This window comes from Crinia signifera, chromosome 2 (assembly GCF_055691185.1).
Source record: "Crinia signifera chromosome 2, ASM5569118v1, whole genome shotgun sequence".
Lineage (NCBI taxonomy): Eukaryota > Metazoa > Chordata > Amphibia > Anura > Myobatrachidae > Crinia > Crinia signifera.
In genome coordinates, this window is record NC_139218.1 from 353,445,159 (window position 1) to 353,456,994 (window position 11,836).

Genomic DNA, 11,836 nt, shown 5'->3' on the forward strand with positions numbered 1-11,836 from the left:
TCAACATGAGGTTTTTTTGCACAGTTTTTGTTCCTAAAGATGAAAGAGGTAGAAAGTAATATTTTAGTGCTTTGTCACAGTAAGACCATAACTTAATGTCTGAGCTTTCAAGCTGACTGGCTTTAAACATTAAATTGAGAAATAGCTGGCCGGTGATAGAGAATAGGTCAGGAGGGTTCTATCAAACAGAGAGCGACTGCAGTCCAACAAAGCTGTAACGTCATGCAGATAAACCCAATACCTTTACAAGACCTCGGCCCAGTTTCTTCACTTTAGTACGTCTTTCAAGCTGAAATTGGAAAGGGTGAAAGACACAAATTGGTTTCTATGATCTGGGGTATTATTAAGAATTGTTAATAATACAGTAAGAAAGCACAAAGGAACTTATTTGGATCACGGTTATTTGGAAAAGTGATCATTGCCGTTATTCCGGGTTGGTATCATTTGGTCTACAGCATGATGGTCGACAGTCATTAGGTCGACACCATTAGGGCGACATGGGAAAATGTCGACATGGGTCTAGGTCGACTTTGGAAAAGGTCGACATGGTTCTAGGTCGAAAGGTCATTAGTTCGACAGGTCGTTAGTTCGACAGGTCATTAGTTCAACAATGTCTAGTTCGACAGTGAGGTCGACATGGGGTTTTTCACTGTTTTTTACCTGAATGTCAACTCAGTCGACATGGACACAGTTTAAGGTGCACCACATCCCCTTGCATCGCTCCCTGCGCTCGCTATGCGTCGGGCACGGAGCCTCGCTGCGCTCGGCACACTATTTTATTCTCCCACCACGCCCTAGTGGATGGTAGGGCATGAAATACCGCCTGTCGGCACATGTTGGCTCAAAAAACAGTGAAAAACCCCATGTCGACCTTTTGACTGTCAACTTAGACACTGTCGAACTAATGACCTGTCGACCTTTTCCCATGTCGACTTAATTGTGTTGACCTACTGACTGTCTACCATAATGCTGTAGACCAAATGACCGCATCCCATTATTCCATTGATGTGCAGAACGTAGACTGATTCTGTTATTGAGGGTCAGGGAAGACAGCATGAAGACATAGGGCCTAAGGTGGGGTTACCCAATCTGCTTGTTTCACGCCCCTTAGTGACTGCAACCCATAATGATGGCATAATGCCATTGTGTTTGTAAATAAGCTTTGGGATTGGCAAACACGGATCTCGGCAATCACGGTGCACCTGGGGCAAAAGCAGTGATAGAGAAATTGGGTTTTCGGATTCCGCACAAGGTGGAGCCGTGTGTATTCTCTATAAGATCGTTCCCTGTCACCACTGATGAGCACCTACTATATTTTCTATACACTTTTACATGTGCGCCTCTGAAATCAAAACTGCTCCAGACTTGCGCACCGTGCAACCTAGATGCTGACACATTAGCGAGATATCGCTGTGCTGCGTCTGACATCGGCAGTGCCTGCACGTCTGTGTTAGACCCTGTGTCATTAGTTGTCAGCATCCTAGTATTTGAGAACTGAACATTCTGTAGCACAATAACTTATAATAAAATGACCATAACATATATGAAAAAAGAAGGTGCTGCCAGGTAGCGCATGGTATGCGGTCACTGGGTAGACAATTTCTAAGTTGACCCATTGAAATCATGCCCAAGGTCAACATTGACAAAGGGTCGACATAAAGATGAAGCCCCTCTCATGCTTGCAGCATCAATAGCCAACAGGCCCCACCATCCGTCAGAAGGGAGCGCGCGCGCACGAGATGCACGTGCTCCCCGTTCCGACGGAGCTCACCGGCGGCAGTAGCCGCCACCCCGCACCTCCCACCTAACCCTGCCTGTCTCCCTGAAGCGGAGACGGACAGGGTCCCGCCGCCGACTGACTGGCACGCGCGTGCTTGTGAGACGCTCATGGGTTCCAGTCTAATGGAGTCCCTCTCCACCAGCGCTCGCCAGCGGAGACATTCTGGCGAGCGCCGGCAGTGAATGAGAGGGGGCTCCATCTGTAGGCATGGTCGACCTCAATAAAGTCAACATTTTTTTTTTTTTTTCTTTAAATAAGGTGGCTTTTCATATTTTACTATCCAAGTGGGCATAGAGTTAGATTATAATGCAGCGAGGCACCGTGCCCGAAGCATGCGCAGCGCAGAGAGCCATGTGAGGGGACGCGCGTACACTTACACAGTGTCCATGTCGACCTACAGTATGTGGATATAAACACCAAAAACCCGTGAAAAACTCACGTTGACCTTATTCAGATCGACCATGTCTACGTCAAACATAAGCATGTCAACATTTTGTCAATGTGGACCTTGGATATATCGACCATTTCAAGGTGCCAACCTCGTCACTGTCCACCATACGTGACTGACGACCTAGACATTGTCTACCATTTATACCATAACCGTAGCGCATACACAGCAGTATCTACATAGCTTATTTTGTTATTACTGATGTACTGTACTGTTATTTCTAAAATAATACAATTACTATTAGAGGGGGGGGGGGATTATTAGAGTTAAGTGAATGCATTTAAGTATTCATGTCACTTGGAAGCTTTATCTTCCCCAGCCTGTGCCATCATTAGCACAGATTCTATAAAAATAAATCTACCGAGAAGTATATGTGACTGATATCATGCCTTCTGCGCGGTTGCCTAGCAATGGCTGCTGTTCTAGATAGTCTCTTTCCTTTATTGAGGAATGCATGCCCTGATTTCCAGGATTCCTCCTCTGTGCAGGGCTTATTTTATCCTGCGTTAGATGTGGAAGCTCTGCTCTGCCAGCCCGTTTGTTTTGACATGTTGAAGCACAGATTGGAAAGAACTCCTGGTGCCAGACTTTGATGTTAGGGATATTTTAATGACAGATGTGAATGTAGGCACTGGTTATACAGATGGGAATATTCAGCATTTCTTCTGCCCTCTGGTGTAAATGTGCTCTCATTAATCTACTGTAGCAATTACACACACTTGAAAAGTTTGGCGATGAAATATTTGCACCTGTGATTGTTTGTTAGTGCAGACGATCTTGTCATGCTCAGATATGATCCTGTGCACATATTAAGGAGCACTAAACGTGTGTATTATGATCATTTTAATGGGGAACATGTGCAAAGCCTTGGAGAGCGATAATGCAGAAAGAGAGAAACTACAAACAAGCTTTTATCTGTAATATGGCAATAAAGCAGGGATGGGGGACCTTCAGCACTCCAGCTGTTGCTGTACTGCACATCCCAGCATGCCCTGCTACAGTTTTGCTGTTTGGCCATACTAAAACTGTTGCAGGGCATGCTGGGATGTGTAGTTCAGCAACATCTGGAGGGCCGAAGGTTCCGCTTAAAAAAAAAAATTTGGGAAAACTCATTGAAAAATCAGATAAATTATTTCATAGAATTACACATGAACAGGTTGAACACTTTTATACAAATGGTAACTTAAAGTGGAAAGTTTATGTTTTACTGGTACAGTAGCAATGCATAGAAATGGACACCATCAGTATACATATATAAAGGTGGTGTGGCCGCATTACACTGCAGCTTAGGGCCGTAACTGAAGCAGGCACGGCCACACCGTGTTAAATTCACAGCTGCTTTCCCCCTTCCCACACCGAGGTACTTTGCACCCACATCCCCTCTCTAGGACTGTGAGAAAAATGGAGGGAAAATAATTGCACTGAGCAGTCCCAGGGCTCTCCCGATGTGGGGATGCACACAAGTACAATGTGCTTGTAAGCTGTAGACCTCGGAGAGGATGTATGTATGCTGGCATTACCAAACCAACCCATGTTAGGGACCCATTTTGGGGTTGGAATTTACTTGCACAGTTTGAAAGGCCTTTAGTTTCTAAAAAAAAAAGAATTATCATTATTATAGAGGGAGCACTACTTCAAGTATGAAAGCAGTTCTGTCTAGCTTTATTCATGCATTCGACTGCTTAAAACCAAGGGGATTTATTTGCCAGTGAAGGGTGTCAATTGCCATTTTCACTGTGTTTAAAGGCTGGCAACAACATCCCATTGCAGCCTTTGTCTAGCACAAAAGTGCTTATTACCAGTGGAGGGTCCGGGGTGGAGGCTCAGGGCGGGGGGAGCTGCAGAGCAATTCAAAATTGATAACTGACAGTGAGTCCCAGCTGGGGGGGTGACAGTTGGTGTGGCTCCTCTATTTGGAATTTAAACTACGCCAGGGGCAGATTGGGCCACTGGAATACCGGGCTGGTTTACTGGTAGGCTGGATTAGTGCGGCTGCCGGGCCATCCTGTCTACTGGCCCAGTGGAAGCACTTTCGGGTGCGCTGAGCAGGGGCGGGTGGCTGGACCCGAAGGAGTGTTGGGTGGAAGAGCAGGGGAGAGGAGAGCCATGAGTGGGGAGTGGGGTACGCACCGGTCAGCATAGGTGCTCTCCATTGCTGCTGGCTGTCGCAGCCTTTGCCTGTCAAAATATATGACAGACAGTGGCACCGACCGCACGGAGCTGCTGGTATTTCAATATGCCTGCGTCCAGCCATGAGGGAGGGGAGCCGTGCGAGGACAAGGAACAGGCTACTGCAAACAGGATGAGACTGGAGAAGGCACTGAGCTGCTGGGAGGAGCAAATCAGGAGAGCAGGTAACTAACCACTAGGGGAGGGGGCAGGCTGCACATTATGAAGAAGGAGGGGGGCATTATGTGCAAGCGGCGCTACTCTTAATGCTAGGCTTATGCAGCGCTACGCTGGGTGTTTGGCATAAGCGACACTTCTCTGGGTGCTAGGTATAAGCAGCGCTAATGTGGGTGTTAGGTGTAAGCCACACTACTCTGGGCATTAGGCGTAAGCAGCGCTACTCTGGACCTTAGGCGTAAGTGTCGCTGCTCTGGGTGTCAGGCTTATGCGGCACTACTCTGGGCATTAGGTGCTAGTGGGACTACTCTATATCTAAGCGGACGCTACTCTTTGTGTTATGTGTAAGTGCCGCTATTCTGTGCGTTATGTGTAAGTGGCTTCTGTTATAAACAATAAATACAACTTCTATAGAAATAATATTACCAGTCTAATAAGTGAGCTATGATTGTCCCCTTATTGCAAAATAGTTATATTCCTTTATATAATTGTGATTTATGGGTACCATTGTGGCAATTATTCATATCCTGTAGTGTTGTAGTTTCTTTGTTCTCCTTGGTTTTATTTTGCTTATATTACCCAAAAATTGATGCTTCAAAAACATGAATTGTGTGTTAAAAATACCATCTTTACTCACGAGTATATAGTATTTGTTCTCTGCTTTTTATGTTAGCGTTGGCCTTTTATGTTACCCTTTTATGGAAGGTTAAAGATATATCAGAGACATTATTTGACCTGCCAGCCTGCTCATAAAATGGGTTCGTGCTTTATAGCTTCGAATAAACAGTAGAACTGCAATCCTTTGACCGTAATACTGATGCATGACCCTTATTACAGATGTACATTTTGTGTTTGTAATGGAGTTAGGGGCTAAAGATTCTCCTTTAGATACCTAAATGAGTCGTTCGATGTGGTCTGTTTTTCTATTCGATTTTACTCATATAAGCAAACTTGAATTAAAATGCATTCAATTTCGATTAGATCCCTGTGGCAATGAAATTGAATTGAAAAAGAGACTGCGCAGGCAAGATTGTATAGTCCAGTTCTAATGCGCTTGCCTTGCCCTGCGATATCGAATCGGGATTTATAACAAGGCAATCAACCATGTAAACAATTCCTTAATAGGATGGTTGGATTTAAGGTGTCATGATTTAAACAATTTGTCTGACTGATTACTGTCTGTTTTCAAGCGTTTGGGAACAATTTTGTGATTGTCATTTGCTCCCATACACTTCCAGGTTTTTGTTCTTACCAGACAGATCAGACAGAAAAATCTGTACGTGCACCTTTTAGTCTATTTTTCGATTCGATTTTGCTTCTATAGGCAAAATCAAATCAAAATCGTATAGTTTTCAGCCGTATTTGATGCCGATTCGATCCCGTTGCGCACTCTCATTTAGTCTATTGAGAATATAAATATACTGTGCAGGCAAGACTATATAGTACATCTGTATATAAAGTATATTCATACTAACGACGGGGAGGGGAAATGTATCCATGCTTCATTTATGTTAAAAATTCTGTTTGCCGCACTTACAGTATCAACATTTTTCGCAGGCAAGTCTATCTCATAGAATTTATTTGGCCTAGTTACAAATTGCAAGATACTGTAGTCTAACTCTAAAGCACATCTAATAGAGCATACACACGGTGAGATAGGCTCTATTTTTCTATTTGATTTTGCTTATAGAAGCAAAATCGAATAGAAATCGAATGATTTTATTAGCATTCAATGCAGATTCGATCCCAATGTGCGCTCCCATGTAGTTGAAATCGAAAAGAAAAAGTGGAAATCTAATAATAAATAGTACAAATATAATGTGTTTACTGCTGCATTCGATGCAATCCAGACTCGATTTCAATTTCCTGCCTGAAGGATTAGGAACACTGAGATCGAATAGTGCAAATCGAATACACATCGAATAATAAATCGAAAATAGTGAAAATCGAAAATGGAGTAGAATAAAAACTCCAAATTAATCGAAATCAAATCGAAAACTGAATCGAAACGGGTGTACCTACTGCAGTTAGCTAAAATCACAGTCAAAATTGGATAGTCAAAATCGGACATCAGCCAGAATCGCACAGTGTGTCCACAGCTTTAGTCATAGAAACTTACAGACAATTACTACATATCCATGGAAGTATTTTGACTACAATATATTAATAATACAGATGAGTCCACTTGTTTTGTTGCTATAATGTCTGTGTAGAATACAACACACCGGATAATGGGGCTACGAGATGGTGTGCACATGTGTTTGCCTCAATTGAGTCCAATAGGTCCTGGGCAAATCTGTTCAGGGACACATCTGTAGTTTGGTTTATATACACCGTTAAAAGTAATCCTGTATAATATATAAAGGTAGATACAGTAGAAATAGATTGCGTGTTTTTGTGTGTGTGTGTGTGTGTGTGTTCGGTACTGGCATACATAGCTTCTTTCTGTATTCAGTCAATGTTTAATTTTATCCTAACTAAAATAACTTGTTTAGTAACATCATTAGAACAACATCAACAGCAGCAGCCTGCCGACAGTACAAACGTTGCTGACAGTATCCAGTCTTATGGTAAATTTCCTTGAAGCATTGAGTGCCGCACCTATCTATCTATCTAGATTATATATATAGTGTTCGTGAGTCTTTGAAACATAGCAATCTGCTGGCAGAGAGTGAAACTACACCTCTTTCTCACACATGCATAAACACAGAAGGTAGCAGGCTAGCTTACAAAGCTTTTGCTTTGATCAGGCTTACTAGTGTGTGTGTGTGTGTGTGTGTGTGTGTGTGTGTGTGTGTGTGTGTGTGTGTGTGTGTGTGTGTGTGTGTGTGTGTATGTATGTATATATATATATATATCCATGGGGTGGGACGACACTCACTCGAAAAATTCATTAATGCTGGGGTGCACACTCAAAATAGTCCTCCAAATGGAGTATATTTGGTATATAAAAAAAAAAAAGGACACTCGCCAGACTGAAGTTTTTAAATCATTGCTTTATTTCATCATGTTCATACGCTGCCAACAGTCTGGTCAACGTTTCGACCCGAATTAGGGCCTTTATCAAGACTTGTTTTGACAGCCATCATAAATACATCGAACAAGTACACACCTTGCGGTGTGGAGAGAGTAGCAACACGATCTGTTGCACGTGCCAACGCAGTCTGCACACGAAACGTTGACCAGAGTGTTGGCAGCGTATGAACATGATGAAATAAAGCAATGATTTAAAAACTTCAGTCTGGCGAGTGACCTTACCTGTACCCACGTGTATATATATATATATATATATATATATATCTCTTGGCACCTTGATAAAAAGGCCGGACGGCCTTGAAACGTCGGCTCCCACAACTGCCTCTGGTGTTTTGTGTTTTTTTTGAGTGCCGCTGTCAGGACGATTGTATCAGTAGTGTGCTTGCACCTACTTATATGGAGGGCACCAGCGTTATCCAACTATTCTCCATTTGAAACAGTTTGCATTTAGAGTGCAACCTCAAGGGAAATATATAATAAATCATCCATAGTCTGACAATTCAAGCTTAAGAAAATAGCCTTCACAAATATTGATTACTAAATGTCCAGGAGCGGCACTCAGACTAGTATAAATTGCACAGAAAGTTTTATATATCAACGTTTCAATATTTAATTCAATCTGATAACAACATGTATTGAAATATTGAAACACTGTTATGTCAATCCACTTTCTGTGCAACTAGTCTGAGTGCTGCGCCTGGGCATATATATATATATATATATATATATATATATATATATATATATACAGTATGTATATCAATTCTACAGTACAATATCAGCTTTTGCTGAATAGGAGCTGCTATAACATTCTCTATAAATTAGACCTGTCGCCTACTGCTTTATATTGAGTATTGATTAATGCCACAAAATGGCAGAAATGTTTAAAGCTGCTGGTATTGTGCTTTATACTAAACGCAATCATAAAAAAATGTAAGTAGATCTGATCATCTATTTTCACTTAAGAGAGTTGTGATGAATGTTCTAAAACAATACTTGTGTAACTATACTTCCTCGTAAGCACTTGTTTTGTTTATTTTATTTTACAACACTGGACTGCAATAGTTTCCTTCTCAGAAATATGCCAGCACATAGTTAGAAACTAATTGGTGATTCCCTGGGTAAAGAGAATTTGTTTCTGTCTAGAAAACAAAGACAACAACTCAAAGTACCTACTACAATAACTGTCAAAACTTTAACTTACGTATAGTTTAACCATTCTTCACTGTTATTTTGTTACTGTGAATTGTTATTGCTTTTTGTTCCGTACCTTTTTTTTGTGTAGAGTGATTGTATTGACTTCATAAATCATTTGAATGTTTTTGTTTCTGTTAAAAGTCAGCCCTACAGTACATTGCTTGTGACAAAATAAATATTATTTATGCAAGGAAAAAAACAGGTGAACAAATCTATAATGCACTTCATCTTACAGGACCTGTACCGTCACCTGTCATCGGATGATTTGGATTCAGTAGGAGACTCAGTTTAAAAGAGAAAATGGAGCAGTGTTTCTGGTTTGTGACTTGGTGATAGTTTAAGCTAATTAACTTAACATGAAGTAAAGCAAAGGCTGACTCTGGTTCATAAAGTATTTTGGCCACTTCATATATCATGTTATTGTATATTTTTTAAGCACAGAACATTTTTAAAATTTCAAAATAAAATGTAGGATAAACTCAAGATTTTGAATTCCAAAAAAATGATCTCATAATGACTACATCCAAATCTGCAGTCCTACTAGGTAATGTACAGGCAATGTTCCAGCATGCTGAGATTCAGGGGCTTGTCATATTAATGTATGCAGTCTCCTGCAGCAGTTGTGTATCCTGGTCATAAAATATTACGTAGTCCCCACCACCGTGAGACTCTGCAGAGGGCATTCCTAACGAGATATATTTATATATGTATGCAGTCAGAAAATAGCCTCAAACTGTCTTACAGAAGGGATGGCAGTAAATGATTTCTCATTTAATAATGTGCCCCGCAATCATTTTTTATCCATTATGATTATAATTATTCTGCATCATATGAGGCTCATTTACTAAAAGTGCATTTGGGTTTGTTATGAGGTAGTGCACAAAAAAAAGTATCCTTGCCCTTTATGCATTTTATGGTTACAATGAAATGCTGAAATTAGCATTACAGAAGATTTAACATAAATTAGGAGTCAGAATCTCCTGTTAGATACTAGCATTTAAAGAACTGGTATATAAAATGCATGTAAGGAATAGATTAACATTGATTGGCGGAGATATTTTGCACAAAGCTGTGTCTAGATGCAACGGCTGCTTTCTATTGAAGTTTTAAAAAAAGCGGAAGACAGTTCGCTGTCATATAGAAAAACTGTTCTATACAAAAGCAGTGCTGTCAGTATAAACACATATACCTCTTCCCAATGCCTAATTGCCCGCATTCCATTCTAAATTTTATGAACCCGGTGTCCAGCGCTTGCTTTTACATATTTTGCTAATGTCTTTGAAATCCAGTCTGAACTGCCAGGAATTTGTCAACTAATAATAGTTTTTGTGCTTTCATTTTAACTGCCATTCTTGATTGACGAATGTTAACAAACAGCTCTATGATTAAATAATTTAATATGGCTGAATCATTTTAACATTAAGATTGTGTCCACTTCTTGAACTTTTTATTTAATGCCTTCATTTTTATTTCTTGTTAAAACATGTTCTTAAGAACTGAGATGCATGTGTCTTTGAGGCAGAATGTATATTGAAAAATATAATTTAGTAATTATTAAGGGGATAAAATAATTAAAAATTTCCATATATTTGGTACTTTTAAGTAAGTTGGTTTCTAGCGGAATTCTCATGATTACTGTTTCTGCCGTTAAACTGGATAACGGGTGCGCTGAAACTATTACTGGGTATAGTAACTATGTTCCAGTTTCTGTAAAAGTAGATATGTTTTGTAGGTTTATTTTATTTATATCTTATGTCATGTTTGCATACTTATTTAGAATAATATTCTTTCAGAGTTATTTGAAGCCATATCTATATGTAAAATATGGGGCACATTATTTTGTGTATGGTACCTTTTATTATAGAATAAATAAAAGCTAATTATAATCCAAAAATTAAATAAATAATGTAATATGTTCTGCATACTGCGCACCTGTCACCTACACTCAGTGGAAGCAGCCATTTTATTTACAGAACCAATATGGATGACACTGAGGTTTGAAAATTCATTAGGAATTGCCTTAAATGTACAGTAGGTCATCCAGTGCCTCAGTTAGGACATTGTACATTGATAGGCACATTCTCTGCCCAGAAAATGGCTTCTTCCACTGTGAAAAGTCCCATTTTTTAGATATTTGTATCCGGCAAAAGCAGGCATAAACATTTTTAATAATCTAAGGGTATTGCAGATTGTTAAAATTATTATGACCTACTAGAAATAGCTGCTAGAAAAAAATAGTCAGTCATTGTCTTTATTCACCTTTTGTTTAGTTACAGTAAATTAATAAAATGCCTCTGAAAGTAAATTTAATGTCTAACAATTGTATAAATAACCTCTGTTGTAATTATCTCATGGTTTGCATTGTGATTTGCTAATGGCTATAGTCATTTTTTTGCTTGAAGGCCTACTGACAGATAATGTTTATACATATATTGAGACCACGCACACATTAAATTGTTTTTCTTTGATTATTGACAATAGGACACATAACTTTAAACAGGTGCCTTTTTGAGAATTGAACGCTACTTCCCAAAATACCTTTCAATAAATTGTTTGTCCTACTTAATCAGAAACATTGAAACATATTATGCCTTATTAGACTCCACTAGATAAAGATTATTATTATCATTAATTATACAAACACTAATGGCTACTGGTAAATGTAAGATCTGAAAATGTTTGGTAACCAGGGATCAATTACAGTAGATCCATAAAGATTTATTCAATGGTCTAAAACATGGAGGAATGTGATGCATGAGGTAGAACATTTACTTGTCCAAAAAGTGTCCATCCATTCAGACATAGAACAATGACCATTACATATCACTTCTTCTATGGAGTGATAATTGCAGATTTACAGATACAGTTGGACCTATTGCTCTATGAGTGTTTGGTAAAATCAGAGGGTTAATTAAAAAAAAAAATAACCTTATAAATATTCTGAAGGGTCATCACCCCTCCTTCCACTTGGAAATATGATTAAACAAATGCCAAGGGGTAATCTAATTTGATCTGAACGCTTTACTACT

The 11,836-nt window shown here is 39.6% G+C and overlaps 1 protein-coding gene across 6 annotated transcripts in view; it reads left to right on the top strand.

Annotated features, from left to right (window-relative positions):
• The window catches only part of DCLK1 (doublecortin like kinase 1), a 307,761-nt gene that overhangs the window by 192,366 nt on the left and 103,559 nt on the right, over window positions 1–11,836 (top strand). The window contains exon 8 of one of the 6 annotated variants that reach the window (XM_083169789.1): window positions 9,043–9,124. The exons of the other annotated variants lie outside the window; for them this stretch is intronic. Within the exon in view, the coding sequence (XP_083025915.1) occupies window positions 9,043–9,099 (57 nt within the window). The 3' untranslated portion in view covers window positions 9,100–9,124. The remainder of the gene's footprint in view (window positions 1–9,042; window positions 9,125–11,836) is intronic. 6 annotated transcript variants of the gene reach the window in all.